General features: G+C 43.9%; 1 protein-coding gene across 2 annotated transcripts in view; it reads left to right on the forward strand.

Moving 5' to 3' along the window:
* The first annotated feature begins 13,306 nt into the window (after positions 1 to 13,306).
* LOC307078823 (protein kinase C zeta type-like) overlaps positions 13,307 to 23,026 on the forward strand; it is a 48,129-nt gene continuing 38,409 nt past the window's right edge. Inside the window, exons 1-2 of one of the 2 annotated variants that reach the window (XM_079740819.1) lie at positions 13,307 to 13,445; positions 22,024 to 22,109. In XM_079740819.1, the coding sequence (XP_079596945.1) occupies positions 13,409 to 13,445; positions 22,024 to 22,109 (123 nt within the window). In that variant the 5' untranslated portion in view covers positions 13,307 to 13,408. Of the gene's footprint in view, positions 13,446 to 18,079; positions 18,223 to 22,023; positions 22,110 to 23,026 lie in introns of those variants that run through there. The other variant, XM_079740818.1, reaches the window with a different exon arrangement.

The raw sequence follows: 23,026 nt of genomic DNA on the forward strand, positions 1-23,026 counted from the left end.
TTGGTGCAGAGGCTGCCCTCTGCATAGAGTGATTTGCTAAAGGGCTACCGGCCAAAGCCCCAGGCCAACCCCGGTCCTCCCAGTTAGATAACAAGGCCTAAGATGACCACACAGCGGGGGCAAAAACAAACTGTTGGCGGAACCAGCGAGCTGTTTCCCCAAGGGTTAGCGTTGACGTTTCTCAAGCTAATGGCTTCCCTGAAGCCGCCCGCTTCCGAGCGGAAGCCTGGTCCCTCGGAGTGGAGGGAATGAACGTAGTTGATGAGATAGTGGCCATGTAGCGACGTTGTAGCTTTAGCTTCTTGGTGTTAGCACAGCACAATTCTGAGCAATGTTCTGCTTAGCCACGCACGGGTTAGCTAGGATTGGAGAGTGTAGTGGCTAGGGTGTTTTACTCTTCGCTCAAACTTTATAGCCGTTGATCCCGAATGTCCTCAGCATACCTGTATGTGCCCTTGAGCAAGATGCCATAGCCGCTACCTGGTCCTTAATGACATGTATATGGTTGGTCTCTCTATGAAAACATCTGCTGAAATGACGATGATAATAACATGTAAGAACAAGAACACAGACTAACTTAAGTAAGACTCAATCTACTCTATGTAGCCCTGTACCCAGTGTAGCAATGTAGTTAGTGTAGCACTGTAGCTAATGTACCAATGTAGAAAAGTAGCCATTGATCATATTGATTCTAAGTCTGTCGTCCGATATTAATTGGATTTGTTGCCTAGCAAGCGATTTCTAATATTGTTGATGGTCTTGTAACATCCCATCCTCCCACTCCTCCCACGCTCCTGATCCAGCCCAGGGTTTTGATCCGATCAGTAAGACCAAAACACACAACCTGGCCCAGTGGCACACTAAAAATACGGCTCATCCCCCAAGACAAATGAAATAGCCCCATCCATCAGGCTATTCTGAGCTCTGTGTTTGGGAGCTGTCAGTCACTGGCGGTCCGTGGTCCCGTCAGCATCCAGCCAGCTGATCTCTCTCATTAGCTGATACTCTCTGGGCTGCTGCCAATTAGAGAATCCACAAGGTTGGACCGAAATACCGGAGAATGACTTTTTGAACTTTGTGGACCTGGAATCAGAATAACAATGTAGGTCACCTATATAACGGGGGAAAATACAATATAATTTTGAACAAATATAAACAAAAAAAAGCTAAAGAAAGAAACTCAAATTGAATGAATAAGCAAAGGACACCTAAACACTAACATTGCTGTTTGCAATGCCATCTTCATTATACCTTTCACCTCGTATTCATTAGGGTTTTATTATAATGTTTACAATCATAACTGATTGAACACACACACACACACACACACACACACACACACACACACACACACACACACACACACCTACTCACACACACGCACACACACAATGATCTTTATGTATGTGTGTAAACCACTAGACCACTGTTTTCCCCTTGTATTTTTATACTCAACTTATATAAACCCGGCTGGCCACCTCTGGGTAGCTCCATCTAATGCCCACTGTGCTGTGGAGCAGGCCGAGTGGGGCAGTTAAATAGGTCAGCCTTGCACTTTAAAACCCATGTTTGCAGGGCTTTCGCAAGAATCGTTAAGACCGATCATTGGGACCATTTTATAAAGAACTACACTGTTGATGGAAGATAGGATGTACTGTATTAATCCCAGGCAGGAAATGTTGGCATTAAGACTTACAAATGGTCAATAAGAATATGCAAACAACTGTGATTCAGTTGTTGAGTCATCAGAACAAGTAGATTCTCTTTGGTTTCCTGTATTGCTGTTAACAAGCATTACATAATGATAACAATAATAACAACAATTTATAACAACACATATATTTGTGGGAAAACACAAATTAATGTAAAGTAAAGTATAAATGTATTATATAAAATTACCTGCAATACATAAATAGACATTATTAATCACTCGATAGGTCGACCGAAGATGGTGAATGGTCAGACTTTGTTATGGCTGACCAATGACAGAGAGCTTTCAGAGGTGGGTCAGTGTAGATGCGTAACACCCTGCCGAGTTATCGCCTTAAAGGGGGGAGAACAGCGGATTGTGAAACCACACGTGGCACTGCAAGCTCCAATGTTTGTCCACAGAGCTGAGTCAAGCAAGTGAGTCACGCCAGATGAAACCTGGGGCCCTGGGTGAGACAGAGAGAGGTGAAGAAGTCAGTGAAAGCTGCAGTTATTTGTAGTCGTTAGTAAGATATGATATCATCACAGCACTAGACATGGGACAGGGACTCAGGCGCTGGACTGAACTGCGCTTGCTGAACCAGATGTAGCTCGTCCATCTGCTCACAGCGACGTCATGCTTGTGTGCGTTTGTGTGTGCGTTTGTGTGTGTGTTTGTGTGTGTGTGCGTGTGTGTGTATGAGTGTGTGCGTGTAGGTTGCTTGTATACTTTGAATTGTGTGTGTCTGTGTGTATGTCTGTATTAAAGTGAGTACTAGTGCATGTTGCTGATCACTTAGGGTTGTACTGAATAAGAGAATGTGTATTTGCACGTGCATGTGTGGGATGCATGGGAGGCTTGTTTGTGTGTGTGTGTGTGTGTGTGTGTGTGTGTGTGTGTGTGTGTGTGTGTGTGTGTGTGTGTGTGTGTGTTTGTTTGTGTTTTATCAGCAGCCAGGCGCTCCACCCATAGCAGGGTGTGTATGTCTGGCAAGGGGCTGGGGGCCGGAGACAGCTCATTTTAGCTGATAGTGGCCAGTGCTTAACGAGCGAACAAGTAATTGATAGAGAGACACAGAGGGCAGAGAGAGAGAGAGAGAGAGAGAGAAACATTGACTGAGCAAAATATGTGTCAAATGAGAGTTAAAGCACCGCACATGTAAATGGTTCTGTTGGTTGCTTAGAAATTTATAAATATACTCTGAAATATATGTATGGTCTAAGAAGTGTACATTCTTGAATCAGTTTCAATCCCCTTAATGTATCATATTCTATATTTGCACTACCCCAAAAACGTCAAAGACCACATAATACGATGTTACGATTATTCATTTTTGTGCTATTTCAAACCGTACACAAACAGACGGACGGACACACACACACACACACACACACACACACACACACACACACACACACACACACACACACAGCCCGTACCCGACCTGTAGTCGTGGAAGGATGAAATGAAAGATGTCACAAGACAACGTCAGATTGTGACAATGCCGGTATATTAAAGTCTATAGTATATATAGCATCTTTAAGACAACACATAATGAACATCTTCCATCAGCCCGTATAGTCCAATAAACTGAAACTGGAGCAGGGTTTCAGAGTGAGTTGAGAGAAATACTCTGAACAGCAGTAGCACCAGCTCCCTGTAGTGTCTGTGTGGGAAACCTCAAAGTACTGCACTGTCCATCTCCCAGACATTGTTTTGTTATGTGTGTGTGTGTGTGTGTGTGTGTGTGTGTTGTCACATGTGCATATGTGTGTGTGTGTATATGCATGTGTGTGTGTGTGTGTGGGGGGGGGTATGGATTTGTATGTGTGTGTGTCTGTGTGACTGTGGCTGTCTGTGTTCTTTTTGTTTGTGTCTGTGTGTGTATGCATGAGTGTGAGGTTTTGTGCGTGTGTGTCTGTGTGTGTGTGTGTGTGTGTGTGTGTGTAGGGGGGGATATGCTAAGTCTCAATAACGGTGGCATCCTTGCTGCAGTGCAGCACGTCGCCCACACACACTCATGCTAGCGCTAGCGCTACAGCTGTGGATCGCTTGCTGGTGTTTAGCAGAACGCAGGCACAGGCAGCCTTTGTACCTGCTGCTGTAATCCATTTGATCTGGCTGGTTTGTCCCACTCTTTCTCTTCCTCTCTCTTTCTTTCTCTACCTCTCTCTGCCTCTATCTGCCCCCCTTGCTCTGTCTCCCCTTTCCTCTCTTTCTCCCTCCCCTTCTCTCTCATCCCTTTCCCTTTCTCTCTCTTTCTCTCCTCTTCTCCGTTTGTTCTCTCACTCCTCTCTTTCACTCTTCCCCCTCTCTCTCCCCCTCTCTCGCTTCTTTCTTATTCCATATGTTTCAGGCACGCGCTGTCTTTATAGCCAAAGCAATACTGAAACAGTTCTCCAAAACACCCCTCGCCCCTCCCCGCCCCTCCACTTTTCTAAGCTAGCCTTGAATGCTAGCCTTGTTAGCGCAGCTTCCAGTGTGGCACGGCTAAGCTCCATTGTGTGACAGAAGCGTGCTTTCTCACACAGTCCAGAATGATCCATTGTGTGGTCCATAGAGGACTTGTCTCTAGGAGGCAGGTGGTTCCGAGTTGGCTGTAGGTCTGAGAGAAAACTCAGCTGCTGGTTTATAGTCCCTGCTGCTGTATTCCGTTGGGTCGTGACCCCACTTGGGGTACCTCATTCAGAAAGTTGTAAAGTTCTCGTAAAGCTCCTGTATTTACGATCAGACCGCCTGATGATTCATTGCCACACGTTAACTGGGACATTGATATTAGAGGCGGTTGTTGATTGGGTTCGAACGATTTTGTGTTTGGAAGTTGAGGGTTGCAAAACTTTTCCGACATATAAATGGGGTCAGGGGCCCAATGGGTTGGGAACCACTCTGCTCTGCATAGACGGTTAACTACATCTCATATCATAACACAAGCTGCCTCAGTGTGGTTAGCACACAGATGGGCTCCGGCTGAATGGTGTGTTCTGTCAGACATTCGTTGGATTTTCTGTTCAGTCACAGCTGGCCTTGACGACTTGAGTTTCCCTCTTCTCACCCACAGACACTGTTCCTTGTGTACATGTCCTCTTCCTTCTGTCTGTAGACAACAGGGTATGTCTCTGGATTCAAGGCAGCATTTTGATTGGTTTGTTCCAGTTGAGCAACCAAGGTGTTGAGTCTATGCAAGGAGATATAGAACATATATTAGGTATAGAACCGGCTACCAATGGTTTCTGAACACGTTTAATTTGTTGTTGGTATCATGCCGCTCAGCCGTGACAACCCATTCTAATCAACGTACCAACCTTTTGCACACAAGGGAAGTAAGGGGGCCTTTTTAAATTGTTGTTAGCATGTAGCTTTAGCCCAAAAGTGGTTGTGTGTCAGTTGTTAAAGGAGCTTTATGTGACAAATTGACAGTACTATTAAATGACCATGATATGTCATCAGAGATTATGGAAACATGCTCAGCTGAAATACTGGCTTTTCAGACAACAATGCAACAGCTTGTATGTTCCTTGCAATGTTTCCATGTCATTTTATTTTAATGAAATAGCCACAAGTAACATTGCGTTAACCTGCAAGCTTACCGCTAGATGAGTCGATTACCCAAACAGCTGTTTGTTACATATCATCCCTTTAAATCAGAGGTAGGGGATTTGTATGCCCAAACAAAGCTTATAAGTTATGTCATATCATGTACAAAATCTGTATAAGTGACGTCAACTCCAGGTTGGAGTAGATGTGAATTCCCCAGAAGCATATTCATCGTTCTTGGTATTCCATATTATATTACAAATTTTGAATGCATGTGTCATCATCTTCATATTCTAAAATAAAAAAGAACTCAGAGTAAGCCTGACTGTTTTGCCTCCTTCTCATGCAGAGGTTCAGCCAAATCTTTAGTAAGTCATGTATCCTGACAGCCAGGTGATGGTTTAGTCATGGTGATCCATCAGATATTAATGCGTGGGGGTTTCTTACAGCTCAGCACACACCTGCTAGCTCCTCTAGGCGTCTCTGCTGTGGGAGAGGAGGACAAAAAAAAACGGAAGCGCTCTGAGTTATAATTAGGAGGTTGTTGTTGTTGGTGGATGTTGGTGTGCTGGATGATGTGGTGTGGTTGATGATGTGGATGATGGTGTGTTAATAGTCCCGCACAGAAATGGTTATGTATGAAAGTCTGTGAACGGTAAAGCTATTCTAAACTTTTTAAGTTCAGCTGTGGGCTACGCTAAAGGGTAAATAAATCCTTGGATACCTGAGAATGTTTGATTCCTCGAGGGTAGAACAAGAAAGTGTGTGTTTGGACGTGTGTGTGTGTGTGTGTTTTATCCTCTTCTTTCCTTTGTGGCATTGCTGGGTTACTCCAGGTCGCTTAGCAACCCTCCTCTCCATGCCCACTACTTCCTGTCTGTGTGAGTGGAGATGACTGATGCATAGTACAACCCTGGAGTTCCCTCATGTTGAGATCTTGTCTTCTTCACTGCAAACGTGGGCAGCTGTAAGCTTAGTTTAGATGTTCAGGTTTATTCTGGACAAATCTGCAGAGGTGTGTGGAGATGAAGAAGATGGTGTACTGTAGTTGATGAAGATCAATTTCGTGGGAGGAAAGAGGGCAGGACAGAGACTGGAAAGGCGTTTTGTATTAATACGCTGATACGGCCAAAAATGTATTAGTGTGCCGAGAAAGCTATTGGAGAATGCTTTGACATTTTGCCCAAACTTTCATAAGGATGGTTGGTTCGCATTGAAGCGAATAAACAGAATTTTTGCTGGCTGTGAATACTTGGCCGAGTATCAAGACCTTTTTATGAACATCATCATGAACACCCCCTTTCCCCGCCTTCCTTTTCTTGCTCAGGACAGATTTCATGTCTATAATTTGATTCCGAAGTTCAGGTTAAAACGGGGTCCAGGGAAACAGGATCTAGGGCAGAGGATAATGTTTGCTGAAGTTGAATGAAAATCCATTCATCTAAATAAGAATCACCCTGTCCGAAAGATGCCCTAGCCATGCTGGTAATAGCTTAATAAAAAAACGATCCAGTAGTTGGAAATAGCTATCAAACTATTTAAAATATGTATATATATATATATATATATATATATATATATATATATATATATATATATATATATATATATATATATATATATATATATATATATATATATATATATATATCTTATGTATAATATATGTAGGATAAACATATATGGCTATTTACTAAACCTTTGGTGGTTGACTGGCTTGGGCAGTTGTCAATCTGATGATAGGGTCTACCCTTCGTAATTGGGAGTAATTATGGTCAGTTAGCTTGCTACATTGTCAGTTCATAATTGCTTCAGAACAGTACACCAGAGTCAAAGCAGCAGTTTAAGAATGTATTACCAGCATATTTAACTATTAAAGACTTTTCCTGGACTAAATTATGGCCTCAAATACACTTTTCTGATTTGTACGTAATATAGCTGTGTCATTATTCCTTTAAAATGGCTCTGCTACCAAAGTTTAGATCAATATATTATATATTACATGATATTGTACCACTTAATGTTTCCGTATATACTCAAACTCCCCTAATCAATCAAAATTCCCTGGCACGTCCAACAAAATTAGCACTGCCTAATGTTAGGTTGGTGGCTAGCTGGATCTAGACAACTTCAGAAACGTTGCTTCCATTACAACCTACATTCGGGATGTCTGACTTACCCTTACCCTACCCAATGGCAAATGGAATACATTTAAGTGCATTGCAAACCTTTCAGTTCAATCGTGTTCAATCAATAGCTTTAACAATAAAGCTCTCACATTGACCAGTCACAAACACACACACACACACGCACACGCACACGCACTCACACAAACACACACACACACACACACACACACACACACATGCAAAAACCAATAAAGAGAGGTGATGTCAACCATGTATGGTAACATCCAGCCCTTAAGGATCACTGAGGGTCAGATGGGGGCACCTGGGCGCCTTGGCTAGTAGGGTCTGGGCATGGAACCAGCAGCCCTTCCAGCTGCGAGACAATGTGCTTTACCTACCTACCAAGCTACTGCTGGGAAAACACAAAGTAGGTCAACCTAACCTAGAGTAGTATATATTGTACATCCAGGAATAGCCCTCCCAGTACAATTTTAGTCTGTTTTGTGGTTTTGGCAGCGCCGGAGTGTTTCTCGCGGGAGTACTCTGGCCACCTGGAACGACAGGTGTGCACTGAAGCTCCCCGACTCACATGACCTCCGCCGATGACCACCTGGATAGAAAACACCAAAGTAGGAATTGTATATTAGCAGGCCTTGTTTTTGGTAGATGGGTTGAACTTTGGCTTTTTTGCCGACTGTTTACATTTAGTATATTTAGTAATTTAGCTTTAATCCAGAATCAGAATTCAAGTAAATTCAAAGCCTACTAGGAATTTGTCTTGGTGTTAGGGTTAGGGTTAAATCAAATGAGCTTCCAGTGAACTAGGATTCATGGCATTAAGTAGGGGTTAGGGCTTCTTGCTCAAGGGTGCCTGCACTGCAGACTAAGAAGATTGGCAATGGAGCAGAGTTAGTTTCTGAGTTGAATACCCCAGCCACTACGCTATCCTGCCTTCCCCTGCTGTCACTCTCCTTTTTCTCTGCAGTGAGTGATAAGATCAGAGGTTGAGTGATGCTCACACAGACGTCTAGAGAAAGGGCTGTTAACTTAATACTACCTTACATTTGTTTCTGCTTTGTGTCTCTGTCACTATGTGTCCCAATTTGGCAGCTTGGGTAGTGCCTGACTGCACTCCTAATCACCCCGGTGAAGGAGGGATCCCTCTTCTGTGTTCCTTATCGGGGTTCCGTCCCTCTGGGTTTGGGCCGTGTTTCTTAGCCCTTTAGAAGGAGGGCTTGTCAGAGGCCTGTTGATCTCTTTGGCACTGTGACTGGGATTAAGGGTGTGAGGGGCCAAACGCCACAAAACCAGGGAAACAGGTAGAATTAACACAAAGAATTGACCCAAATAGATGTGAAACAGGTAGTAGAGACGAATAACCATGAATGGAAGCGCTCAACAAACAACATTCCAGCAGACCAACAAAATAGGAACTGACAATTAAACGTGACCCTCCAGATTGGACCCATGAGGGGGACTATACACTAGATGGGTTAACACAACGGACTCAGGAGCGGAGGGATCCAAACCAAAATAAATAACAGACTGCATTTATAATATTATTATTATAATCATTTATATTATATGCATCTATTAATATTATGATGATTATTATTATTGTTACAGTTAACACAATAAATGCATATAAATACATATATGACTTTTAACATAATCCCCTATGAGTTAGAGGAAATGGACACTCCCACTCAGGCAAATGAAGGGCCTGCGTTAAACAAATGATGTGCCCTACACATTAAGATATTTGTTTAATTGACTTGACTTATTTGTTTGTGGCTTCCACAATACATTTTTTATGGGAGGCTGAAAGTCATGTTCACCTCCATAGTGGATTTAGCTGACAATGAGTCAACCACCACAAGAGCAAACTGAAAGAGAGAAGGCTACTGTGCTTCTTTCAGAGGGTCAAAGTGTGACTGTGAGATAATGGAGAAGGGAGTGTGCATTGTGGCGATTATGGCCTCTGCAATAGACACGTGGCCTTTGAGTCTGCACCGGAAAAAACACACAGACACACACACAAACACACAAACACAGATACACAGACCAATAAATGCTATGAGAGACAGAAAGCTCTTATGACAAGAGTAGAATATCTGGAGGCACGTGTGTGTGTGTGTGTGTGCACACACGTGTATGATACACTACACTCCCTGTAGCTTTGTATGCGTCCAATAAACGTCCTTTATTATTATGTCTTTGATCTGCATTTTGGTTGTTGTAAAACGTTGCTCATCCAAATTTATTTAAATTATTTAATAGTTCACTTGACAGTGCCTAGAATGGCTCATTCATTTTGTAAATGTATGTAGGTATAATGAACCAAAACTAAAGACCAGATAGCCCATATGAAAACTCTTACTTTCTTCTAAAATTCTGCAGATCTTCATTGGTTAGTTCCCTATTTAATAAGTTGCTCAACTAAGGGAATACACAACAGGTAAACTAACTAACCCTTAATAACACAGCACAGCAACACTGTATTCAGATTCTGATCAATGACAGATCATTGGCTTCATCTTCCAGTGACCCCATTTGAAAGCTGCACACTTGCAGTGAGAATGAAGAATAAAGCCATTTAAGCCCCATGTCTCGGCCCCCGCTCCCAGCCTCCCCCTCTGTCTGCTAGACTGTGGCTGACCTCCTTCTGCGGATGAGGGCTAGAGGTTCGCTCGCGACTGCATTGTGTTCCACCGCTGGAGTTGCAGCACTAGCTTCATAGCGCTGGAGGCTAATCCACAAAAGGGCCTGGCACTTCCTAGCACACAATACACTCCCCCCCCTACTCCTATGGGGCGACCACTTTAGCTGTAGCGCTCGCTCAAAGCCACAACAATGGTGTCAGCTGTATGCTACGCTAGGTCGCTAGGCTAGGCTAGGTGCTGAGGCAAGCGAGAGGAAGAGGGTTTGGGAGGGGGGTGGGGGGGTACTAAGCGGATCAAGAGAACTGGCTGCTACGGCTAGCTCAGATGCCCTGGTTTTACTGAAGGCAACCTTGTCACCACCACCTTCCCCCAACCCCTCCCTCTGTCTTTCTTTCTCTCTTTACCATCTCTCTGTCTGTCTGTCTCTCTCTCTACACTCTGTCCGTCTGCCTCTTTTTCGCTCTGTCTGTCTCTCACTCCCTGTCTGTCTCTCTCGCTCTCTCTCTAACCTCTGTCTGTCACTCTTCCTTCTCACTTCCTCTTTCTCTGTCTGTCTGACTCTCTCTCTCTCTCTCTTTACCTCTCTCCACCTGTCTTTCACTCTCCTCCCCTCTCTCCCCCCTACCCTCTCCTCTCCATACATTGGTCAGCATCTCACTCCGTGGATGATGTTGTTCCAGAACTCCAGAGTGCTTTCTTCACACCCACAAACCCAGTCTACCCAGGCAGAAAGCCACTCCAGGTAGACACCCTCTTAGAAGACACCGTGTGATAGCACCCGAGAAATAAGGGATGCTTCGGTGACCTTAGAAGGTTGGTTGTATCGTGGAACCATGTCGATTTGTCCTTGTGTGTTTTTGTCCCTTGTTTGTTTGTTTTGGTCTCGGCATGTGACATGGTTTGAGCGACAGCTCAGTTTGAGTAAATGGCGGCCTATTGGTTGGATGCTAATAGGCTCTGTGGTGCGATCTGACCTTGGGCTGTGTCTGGTTGGTATTGGACCGATGATGTCGTGCTACAGCGCTAACTGTAGCACTAACCGTATCACTGCCTCACTCACGCACTGCAAAGCACAACCTAGGGCTGGGCTGCATGGTACATATTATATTTTGCATAGTGTATTGATTAGCACGAGGACCTGGGCATACACACTATTGATATTGTGTGTCAATTCATGATATGATTCCGAATTCAAAAGACAACTTAAAACCATAAAACTGGACTTGACATTGGATGGCGATCAATTTTATGAGAATCAAAGACATCAGATTAAATATACAAATTTGAATTACTCAAGAAGTCTCCATATCGGGTCTTAGCATCTTATTTACCCTCATAATCCTGGCAGCCTCAGTCTCAGGCAGGTGCAGGGCCTCACTCTCTCTGCCTGGCTGATAAGAGAGGGTGCAGAAACGTACTCCAGCCTTGTCTTCTGATAAAACTCAGAGGTTAGGAGGTGGAGGGGGAGGGTGGGAGGGTGGGACGGCTCCTCAGACCCTTATTGTTCAGGAATTCAGAAAATGCTTGCACAACCTCTCCTGTTGTTGCAATAACTTTGGGTAGAGAGAGAAGTGGGGGTGAGGGGAGGAGAGGGGTGAGAGGGTAGGAGAGGGAGAGAGTGGTGGAAGGGAGGAGAGGGGGGAGAGTGAGGAGGAGGGAGAGTGAGGAGGAGGGAGAGGGAGGAACACAGATAGATGAGGAGAGAGAGACGGATAGAAAGAGAGTCTGTGTGAGTGTGAGAGAGTTGTAGAGAGAGACCCTGGTTGACCAGGGAGAGATACAAAATAAAACACCTCACCCTAGCGAGGAATTAAAAACCTCAGAGAATTCAGAAAATTAAAAAAGCTGGAATGTCAGAAATTGAACATGAACACTCACACACACTCACACACACACACACACACACACACACACACACACACACACACACACACACACACACACACACACACACACACAGTACAATTTGTTTTTCTTTGATCAAAAGATTCAAATAAAATATTTTTTCATTGGAGATACAATGTAGCCATGACGCTATCAAACTTTTCACTGAGTCCTTTTTCTTTTTGACCCTACCCTGTGTGCCTGCATACAAAAGCTTTTCTGCAGAGGGATTTATTGTAAAATTTCACAAATAGGTGTGAAATACTGGATTGATAATGTTGCAAAGCTCTATATCTCTATATCTGGTCTACCCATATCTCTATGTATCTATACTTGTATCTGTATCTGTGGATATTTATCTGTATCAGCCTGTATCTACATTATATCAATATCAATATCCACATTATTATTATTAATAGCAGGATTACTTCGAAACTCCTTCGGTCCCTTCAAATCGAAGCCCAGCCCAGATACTAAAAATAGTCAACACGGTCTGAATCAAGCGAAATGTTTTGAATGCAGATGATGCTGTCAGTGTTTTCATGTCTAACTGCGCCATCTAACGGTTACGCACTGTAATTGCAGCTTTCCAAACGTCAACCCTTGAGCTCTCTGGCGCCACCCAAATGCAACGGAGCTGAGTGGCAGATATTACTACTCTGTTCGTACGGTGTTGTTTTTCGACTGGTAGCACTAACTATTGACATCTCCTACCTCAGGCAGACACTGGGGAATAATCATGATTGCTTTCTTCTTAAAAAATAGATTGTTGTGATGTTTTTTGGATGGATGGGAGGCACATTGTGTAATTGTCAATATTTGTTTCTTTTTTTCTTCTATGTAGTATTTTCGAGTGATCTTTATAGTTCTTGCAGCCATGTGACTGCAAGGGTAGCATCATCTGTTGTTATAATATAATAACAAACAAACACAAAGATGGTCAGATTGCATTATTCAGGATAATTTGATTATAGCATGAAAGTAGTAGTCTGTACAGCATCCTTATTTTGGAATACTATGTGTGTACTAGTGTTGTTTTGATGTGTGCGTTTGTGTGTGTGTGTGTGTGTGTGTGTGTGTGTGTGCGCGCGCTTGTTTGTGAGAGAGCTAGCGAGAGAGCGGGAGATACAGAAGATAGATCGAAGGCTGGAGAGATGGATGGATGGATGGAGAGAGTGGGAGATGGATAGTTATAGAAAGAGAGAGAGAGAGATCATTTAATATATCTGAAGCCGGGTATGTCAAGATTGATGACTGAGTGAGAAAGCGGCAGAGAGAGAGAGAGAGAGAGAGAGAGAGAGAGAGAGCTAGAGGGTGGGACAGAATAGAGAGCGGGACAAGGCAGAGCGGGTTTGACGGAGGAGGAGGAGAGCGTGAGGCAGCGTCTGAGGAAGAGGAGAGCGATAGGGCACTAGAAAATACCGACAGTTAATAGCTGAGCCTCGGCAGGCAGCATGTGAAGGCAGGACATAAGGGGTTTCCAACGGAAACACTGCACGGCTGCAGGGATGCTGCTCACCCTACTCATCTACCTCCGAGTCAAAGGTAGGAGGAGACAAGGGGCTATTCCAAGGTGGGAGGAGACAAAGTGTTAGTCAAGGGTAGCAGGGGACAAGGTGTTAGTCAAGGGTGGCAGGAGACAAGGGGCTAGTCGAAGGTAGGAGGAGACAAGGAGTTAATCAAGGGTAGGAGGAGACAAGGGGCTAGTTGAAGGTAGGAGGAGACAAGGGGCTAGTCAAAGGTGAGAGGAGACAAGGAGCTAGACAAGGGTAAGAGGAGACAAGGAGCTAGTCGAAGGTAGGAAGTAAAGGTACCTCATCTGGAGATAAAAGTTATAAATATTTTGTCAAAACAGTAACAGTTATAACGGCTGGAAAGATTTAAAAGAAAACAGTTGGAAAGATTGGAAAGCAAACGGTTATATGTGAAAATTTGAATGAAACAGTTACGAAGATTTCAACAAAACCGTTGAGGCTTGAAAGGATGTTGATGATGTGTGTTCACTACGAGCTCAATTAAAGGTGTGTTTACACGCGCCGTTGTGTACTCATCTATTTTCTGATCCAGAAGATCTTTATTACCCCTAATGGGTAATTCTTTTTGCAGCAAGCACACATTATATATACTTAAATTTGACATGTCTCAGTAAAAGTTAAATAACAATAACAGAAACGTGGGAATATAAGAGGATAAAATATGATCATAATTCCACTCTAAAAAAAAAGTTACTTGCAAAGGAGGAAGATTCTTTGTTGTCCTTTCTTTTTGATTGCATCGCAGCTATGACATCTTTTTGACATCCTTTTGTTGAGGATCAACCCTAGATGTTTGTTGTGTCTTTGACAGTTTGAAGAGTCCGTGCTTTGAGAATGGCAGATATCCACGGCCCTGGGTGCATCCATCTTCTCTCCATTGTCTTTGATGTGTTTAACATGATTTGGGGAGACTCAAACTACTCTTTGAGGGCTTGTAGAACCGGAACAAGGGTAATTTTTGTCACCTTCAGATAGGCAGACCAGGGCAGTATCTGTGATCTGACCGATGCTGTGCATGTACTGACCGATACGGTGCTTGTATCTGATTGAGTGTCACCAAGCCGAACTTGCTGAGAACATCAGGTCAAAAAATATTGTAATCCAGGCTATGATCACTGCGTGCTTTTAGTCTCCCTGCTAGGAAGGAAGGGCTGATTGTATTGAGGGCAGATGAGAAGCCTGAGAAAATTATTTGGGCATGGGTTCAACTTAACCCCCAATATAAATAATGTTTGAAAGTGTATAGATGGCAGTCTTTTTATTCTATCATGTCGATAAGTGCACTGAAGTGGATCAAGGAGGTGTGGTTATATCATTATGTATACAATATGACAAATGTACTTATTGTAACGAATGCACTTATTGTAAGTCGCTTTGGATAAAAGCGTCTGCTAAATGCCCTAAATGTAAATGTAAATTATGTGTGTTTGATCCTTTGTTGAAGAGATCGAACAAGCAGGGAAGTCAGGGCGATCGGTCTAAAGCCTTGAGTTGTGGGTGGGTTGGTGGTTCTCGGGACAGGTAGTAACAATTGATTTTCTCGCTGAAGACAGAACTAAGTTGCTCGGAGCAGTGTTCAAGAACTCCTCCAACTATCTTGTCAGGCACTGGACCTTTCTTTTCCCTTGTCTCTGGTCAAACCCGTTCTAAATCTCCTGCCCTAATTATATGAGTGGCACCGGGGGCTCTGGTATGGTCCTGTTCTGTAGCAGTGGCTCTCTGACCTGCCCCTTTGCTCTGTTGTGAGGTAGCTTGTCTGATGGGGAGTGAAAATGTGCGAACTTTCCTGTCAAGCGTTTCCTTCTTGGTTTGTAAGAGGACATTTACTGGACTGCTTATTTAAGGCTGGTCTAAATATACGACTGAATATAGCCTTGGACCCTAATGTTTAGTTGAAACTCCTATAAAGTCTGGTCATTTAACAAGACAATATTTATGCCTTTTTTAACCCAAGTAGGCAGCCCCAGTCGTTTATTTCAGTGTTTATGCTTTATCTTACGCTAAGCAGAGTTCAATTGTTGTGATCCTTGCCATGACCACCCTTAATTTAAATTAAACATCCGGCTTAGTCACACACACACACACACACACACACACACACACACACACACACACACACACACACACACACACACACACACACAACCTAAGCTGGTTCCTGTCAGTGGTGACAGCCGGCCTGTAGCGTTGGTTACCGTGGGGACCAGCAATGAGGGGGGGGTCTCTGAAACCTATTTTAAAACACTGCGACATCTGCAGCAAACTCCCAGCCATGCTCCATCACACGTGCTGATACACCACCAGCTGGCTCATCCCCTCTGGCCCTGCCATCCATATATTATACATGTAGCCATGACTCTGATTCGAAGCTTCTGAGGAAGGTTAGCAGTTAACTAGCTAGCTTATGTACGGCTAGTGCTCAGCAAGTGCTTTGAAGGTCTGTTGGGCTTGGGACAGACGGAACGTTACAGGTTGGTTCTAGGAAGAGGTTAGTTTCACACATTAGTGGTTCATAATAAAAAGTTGCTAGTGCAGCCTCTGTTTAGCATGGAGAACATGCTCAGATGGGATGTAAGCACGCTAGTTTATGGTTTTCGCAGAGCATTTCTTGCATGAGCATGGAAAACATGCTTATGCTGGATGGATGGATGGAAGGATGGATGGAAGAGAGAAACAGAGAGAGAGAGAGACAGACAGCCAGCCAGACAGACAGACAGACAGACAGACAGACAGACAGATAGGTACTGTCAGGGACTGTGCAATCTGCAGTGTTTGTTCTTTAAGATCACTGTTGAAGGAGCGTATTTAATCTGAAGCTGCACACGAACACACACACATACACACAAACAAACAGACAAACGCACACCAAGAGATACACAAACTACTGATCCAGTGAAAAGAGATATGCTGACAGTGCTGAGGACTGAGGACGCTCTCCTGAGGACCTCCAGCAGGGCCTCACATATGTCAGGACATGTGCCTTTCTGTATATCACTAACCTGAGCACCAGATAGGGATGGATGAATGGCTTCAAACTCATTCCTGATGATTTAATCCACATGATTAAAGGCAGTGCAGGAGCTTTTATCTCCCTAAGCATGTCACACTGGTAAGCCTAGCCTATTGATTGCTGATGTAAGCATTGTGTTAGCATCAGGCGGAGGTTCACCATATTTACACTTAGGGCATTCAGCAAACGCTTTTATTTAAAGCAACTTACATAAGTACATTTGTACACCACATGTGGTTAAGGTTGGTGTAAACACGTTAGAAATACCATGGCAATATGAGGTGACAAATTTGCCACATTTCAGTGTGTTTGGCTAGCTAGCTACCCTCTGCTATGGCTCTCATGGATTGTTTCTGTCGGCTACGTGGAAAACATTAGCAGGAGCAAACTGGCACAGATTTCATCGCCAGTGTCCACTTCGAAGCTAGTCCCCTCCCTGGAGACCCAAGTGCACGTGGCCGTGCGCTCTTGAATCCAGGACACTTGTCATTGTGTAAAACACAGCGCTGCTAGCCACTAGCTGATAAAAAGCTAATGAGGTCTTGTGTTCACAATGCTCTGAAGGGGAAAAGAGGGATGGAGGATTCATGGTGAAGTGTTGTGTTTATGAGGTCAGGTTTTGGTGCTGTAGCGTACGTATGTGTGTTTATATTTGTGTGTGTATTAATTTGTGTGGATTTGATGGCGAGGACATTGTACTTGCCGGAGTGTTTGACTCACAGCCTGAAGGTTCTTCGTTTGATTCTTAATGTCTGCAATCTACATGTTATCCTTCCTTCCTCTTCAATCCTCCAAAGCTCTACCTGCCCCAAATTGACCTGTATCTACACATTCACTATAAGTGGCTTTGGATTGAAAACCCTGCTAACTGAAATGGTGATGAGTCGTATCAAGAGAACCATAAAGGGAGGCATGGTAATTCAAAGTCACGCTAACGATGAGAGCTACGGTGTGGCGCGGAGCCCCACCAGGCTAATTATGTCCACAAAATGGCTCCGGGCTGCCGCATCGATCTCCCATTCTCTTCTCTTCTTTGAAGTGGAGGCCTGCGTTGACGATGCTTTATGTAACTGTTTTTAATGACCGGCTCGCCCCCGCTATGAGCGAGCTGGGACATGGGGGAAGTCGGCTCGTCGCTGGGTAAAACTGACCTCAAATGTCCTTTAATGCGTAGCGTGGGGGAGTTTGGGATGAAATATATTACGATTGTCATACGGAGGTTCAGACATATACGATCTTATGGGCCTAGTGAAATTATTTCCTCAAATAAAATAAACACAAAATAATACCACTAAGAATGGACATAACATGGCATCAAATTATCAAGTTACTATATTATATATTAGTATTGTAAAAGTTGTGTGTTGTGATCTGCTGTTAATGAGAGGATGTTTTTGCGAGGCTGTCATCGCTGTTGCTAATAGCAACGTGTGCAATCTTTACTGACGCTTTCCTGCATAAGAGAGAAACAATGTCTGGAAATGACTTCCTGAGCGACGCCCTGGCGCGGTGGTGGACTGGTGTGTGTGTGTGTGTTGGAGTGTATGTGTGCGTTCGTGTGTGTGTGCGTGTGTGTGTGTGTGCAGTACAGTACAGTACAGTTCCACCGTGGCTGCTGGGCTTCAGGAGTATCTCCGGTCCTCACTAGTACACTCTGCTCAGCGGTACCCAGGAGAAGGTCTCCACTAATCCGGTCCCCACATGCACTTCTATCGGTAGACGGGAAACACAGACATCATGGCAGGGCTGTGGACGCTGGCACTTGCCTCCGGAGCTGGTGTGGTATTTCTATATGACTCATGTTCTGATTCCTATGGCTGCTCGTACTCTGTGTCCCAGTAATTGTTGTTTTGGAATGTTTGGTAGTGCGACACTTTCAGAGGTTTGCTCCGTTGTTTATAGTGTGCTTTTGATTGCTTCTCACCTGGAAGCTTTTGTTTCAAAGCATCTGTGACTTAAACAAATATCAAATGTAATGCTGTATTTGTATTTGTTTTTGATGGTGTTGCTGTACAATCTGTATAGGGTGCGGGGCAGAACTCAGCGTTGTTTGTGGATGTGTGTTTGTATCAGGGGAATGTATAAGCAACAGTCTCTCAGTCTCTGAACGTATCTACAGCATCCAGATACATTGGCTCTGATTTGTGTTGATGACTGTGTTGTACTTCAGTAAAATAGATGGGCCAGACAACTCTATTCCTCATTCTTAACTGACCATGTATTGATTACATTGTTTCAAGAGGTGTTGAAACAAGAGCAGAGGCCTTGACATTCTCTCTTGTACTGATATCTTATGAATGTTTTCTGCCAGCCTGGGAGTGATTCTAGTTCCTAGCTTCTCATTTCCATCTGCTAGTTTCTAGTTGATATATTCCAGGGTGAATCACATGTCTGGCTATGTGCCCAGCGCATCACAAGCACCCTGGGAAGACAAACAAGATCCTTAAACAAAATGTTTGGGAAGCAGTCCAGCACTACCTACAGCCATTAGAAGTTGTTGTTTATAGTTATATAAATGTGAGCTCTGCCAAATTAGCAACTTGGCAGATGTCTTGGCAGCTGAATTTTTTTTTTCTCATGCATACCTTTTGGAATCTGAATAATTCTCTTTGATTAAGCACAGTATGATTCAAGCATTCACAGAGAATACTTAAACGAAGCTGCGGTGCCGTCTCGGTTGAGAAACAATATTTGATACATATTTGGCTGTCCTTATTTGGCTGTCTAATGATGTCATGTCACTTGCCCTTATTTGGCTGGGGAGAGACATCACCATTTACCTATTGTAGTTTACAGTGTTGAGGTTGAACTTTATTTTGTTCATTAGTGGTTAGACTTCAGTAGTCTGGTTATTATGGGATAGACAGCCCCCCTACGGGCATGCATATTCCTGGGTGACCTCAGTGTCTGCTTCCCGACTTATGTTGTCCTCTGACTCACCTCTCGAGTAACTAACCTCTGCTACCATCATCTAATTAATTAGCGTATGTTCGCAACCCCAGTCGACCTTAACACAACCCGATCCGACAGCTTCCCAGGAATCCATGTTCAAATTCAGGTTTTATGAGTGCCATAGATATACAGCTAGAAGTGAAATGCTTTCAATAGTATCAATAGTACCTCATTACTAGTAAAGAATGAGGACAATTTCTGTAGTTGACTCACACAGTATAGACATGATTTTCTTGTGGAAGATACCACTTTCGACACACAAACACACACAGGGACACAAACACACACATAGGAAATATAGGAGGAAGGTTTATCCACCTACTCACACACACATTCTTTCACACTCACACACAAACACACAGGAAATATAGGAGGAAGGACACAGCGATAGATATCAGTCCAGATATGGTTCCAAATCGCACTGGAAGATACCGATTTAGGGGAAAATAAAGCAGATTGCCAGCAAACAGACAGCTCATAGAGACACAGAGCACGTCATCTGTGTTTCAGTCAACCCACTGGAGACAGGAGGAGAGGGAAGCCACTTCAAAGGCTTTCTCTTGTCAAACCCACACCGTATTACTGGGAAGATACAATAGCGGCTTGAATTAGCCAGAGGATTATTTCGGGCTGTGGTTAGATGGTGGTTCCGGTGTGTGTGTGTGTGTGTGTGTGTGTGTGTTTGTTTATGTGCATGCATGTGATTCTGTATGAGAACGTGTGTTTGTGCGTATGTGTCCTATAAAGTGGGACAAAAGTTCACCTCAGTGTAAACCTGTTAAATCCTAAAGTCCTCAGTGGGGCAACAGTGACTAACCAAAGCCGGGATGTGGTAGTGGGCTCTGGTGCTGCCATGGCAACAGAGGCAAAAGAGCGGGATTTGGGGGGGAGGGGGGGGGGGGGGGGTAAACCATGATCACAGAGATGGAGAGAGCCAGAGAGAGAGGTTAGAGACTGGATGTCGGTACACCCATCAACAAGGATGGAGATATAGCTAGAGACAGACATGAAAAGAGAAATGGGGGGGTGTTAAATAATTTGTAGGCCCGTTCACTGCCCTGTCAAGGCAGGGCAATGATCCAGTCGAGCCAATGGGTTAGCCTCACACCGTGCTGAACACAAACGCACAGCCAGTGGCGACTTTTGCTTTGCTACCTGTGCACATGTGCGCGTGTGCATGTGTGTGTGTGATTGCTGGAGTGTGCTGCAGGTGTAATCGTCAGCTGAGGGAATTTGGGGGAATGCTGCCTTCCTCATGATCTCAAGACTGAGGTTGACCCACTTACAAGGTGAGGGTGGAAGTAGAGGGGGCGAGGCGAAAGTGCTTTGATGGTTGATAGAACATCACATGCAATGAAATCATAGGGCGGTCACCAGCTTTCATACAAAGGTGTTGCCTGTTACTTCTAAATGGTACTCATTCATAGCTTTTATTCTAGATATAGTTATGAATTTAGATTAAAAAAAAAAAATATATATATATATATATATATATATGTGTGTTTAATTTATGTGTGTGTATGTGAATGGTGGTATGGTGCTTGTTTCAGGGAATAGGTTCTTGGGACAAGGCAGTGTGTGTTCCCACCTCCTTACATCATTCTCTGTGTTCAGTATAAATAGAAGTAGAGGTATCGCCCTGTCTTAATGAGTCCAGAGCTCTCCTGGGGGAGAGAGAGAGAGAGAGAGAGAGAGAGAGAGAGAGAGAGAGAGAGAGAGAGAGAAAGATGAATTGGATGTAGTAAGAGGGAGAGGCAGAGGGAGAGAGCGCAAAGTCCAGTAGGGTAGCATGGGACCTCTGTTCTATTTTGTGTAGTGTTAGCTCCGCGTAAGCTCCCTCCTACTCCTCCACTTCCTCATCTTTGATAAAAAACATCAGAGAAGAGGGAGAGAGAGAGCGAGAGAGCGGGGCAGACATACAGATTTTAAGAGGCTGTAGGGGATCTTTAGTCACTTTTAACACCCTCATATCTCTTTCTTCTTCCTAACACTGATATATTCTGGTGGTGGCGTGGGCTGGGGGCTAACAGGGGGTGCAGGGGCGGTGTGGCAGATGGGGGGGGGGGGGGCGCTGTGTGGGAACGACCATGTCCACAGAAGTCAAGCTAATGAAGCTACGCTACAAAAGCCTGAGGGTGCTTTATCTGTGTTGTGCGGATGAACACAACACAGATCTATTTTTAGGACGAATGTAGCTAAATCTGTTTGTGTTTACCCTTATTACTGAGGAACTCATGAATCAGGACACTAGTTATCCACCAGGAAAACAAGGGTATACAAATACACACAAGATTAAATATAAAGATTAGCATTGCATCAGGGTTGGTAGCATCAGGGGATTGGCTTTTGATTCTAACCACACTTTAATCAAGCCAGATGCCCCTTGTATAAATATTGAATGATGAACTACATGACAACTGAATGTTATATGGTATGTGTACATTGTTTTGACCTGAGGACATAAATCGTATTTTTCAGCCATTCTTTGTTGCTGTAGGTTTTCATCACCCTTTGACCTCAAACTCTAACTTTGACCCTCCTGACTCTCTCTTTCTCTCTCTCTCTCTCTCTCTCTCTCTCTCTCTCTCTCTCTCTCTCTCTCTCTCTCTCTCTCTCTCTCTTCCAGAGTCGATCTACCGCCGCGGCGCCAGAAGATGGAGGAAGCTCTACCGTGTCAACGGACACCTCTTCCAGGCCAAGCGCTTTAACAGGGTGAGACACAAACACATCCCAAAATACCTAAAAGCCCCCACCCAGTCACAGCACAGTTGGCCAGTTTCAATTTCTGGTTGAAAATTTCGAAATAACTCCAGCTGGTGCTGGCCCTAAGGCATCTGTCTTGCTTCAAAAAATACCCTAATGTGGCTCTGGCCATATTAGGTTAAACACTTAAAAACCCATCCAAACGTCCATCCATCATCCATACAGTTCAGAGCTTAGGACCCTGAGCAGTAGCACTGGTGCCCTACACGATTTGGTGGTTCATTCAGTGGACATATACATTATCTTTGGCCTTAAATATGATAGTGGGTTGTTCCTGTAAATCTGCTGCTAGATACAAGTGTTCAAGTATGAAGCAGAATAAAGAATTCAGGCTCCGCTCTTATGGTACATTACAGTGACTACGCTCATGCTCCATGTCAGTCGTGTTTGTGAGTTCAGTTCAGTGACCGTTAACCTGCTGTGCTGAAAGAATATGAATAATTAATTGTGGCCCAGTTATGCTTGCGCTTCGACCTACAGCCTGGATTGCTACTGCCTGGTTTTACAGCCTGGTTTGCTACAGCCTTTGCTCCAGTCAGTGTTGTTGTTTTTTCTTTCGATCTCACGTTAGCAAACACATACAAGCATAGGTCTATTTGTAATTTGGTACATGCTTAGATCTAGACCTATATTTTAGTAATTACTTCAGGTCCCACATTGTGACAAATAAAATCATCCCGTCGTATCTCATGGACAAATAATAATTTAAAATAAAATTATTACCATATTACACTGGCAGACTATATCCCTTTGTCTCCCCTAGCTGAGTCAACCTACCTAGGCAGCATATGAGGAGTGCTAGCGGTGGATGTAGCACTAGCGTATGTATATTGCTAGTGCTGGATGTAGCACTAGCGTATGTATAA

Source organism: Pollachius pollachius, assembly GCF_949987615.1.
Source record: "Pollachius pollachius genome assembly, chromosome: 8".
Classification (NCBI taxonomy): Eukaryota; Metazoa; Chordata; class Actinopteri; order Gadiformes; family Gadidae; genus Pollachius; species Pollachius pollachius.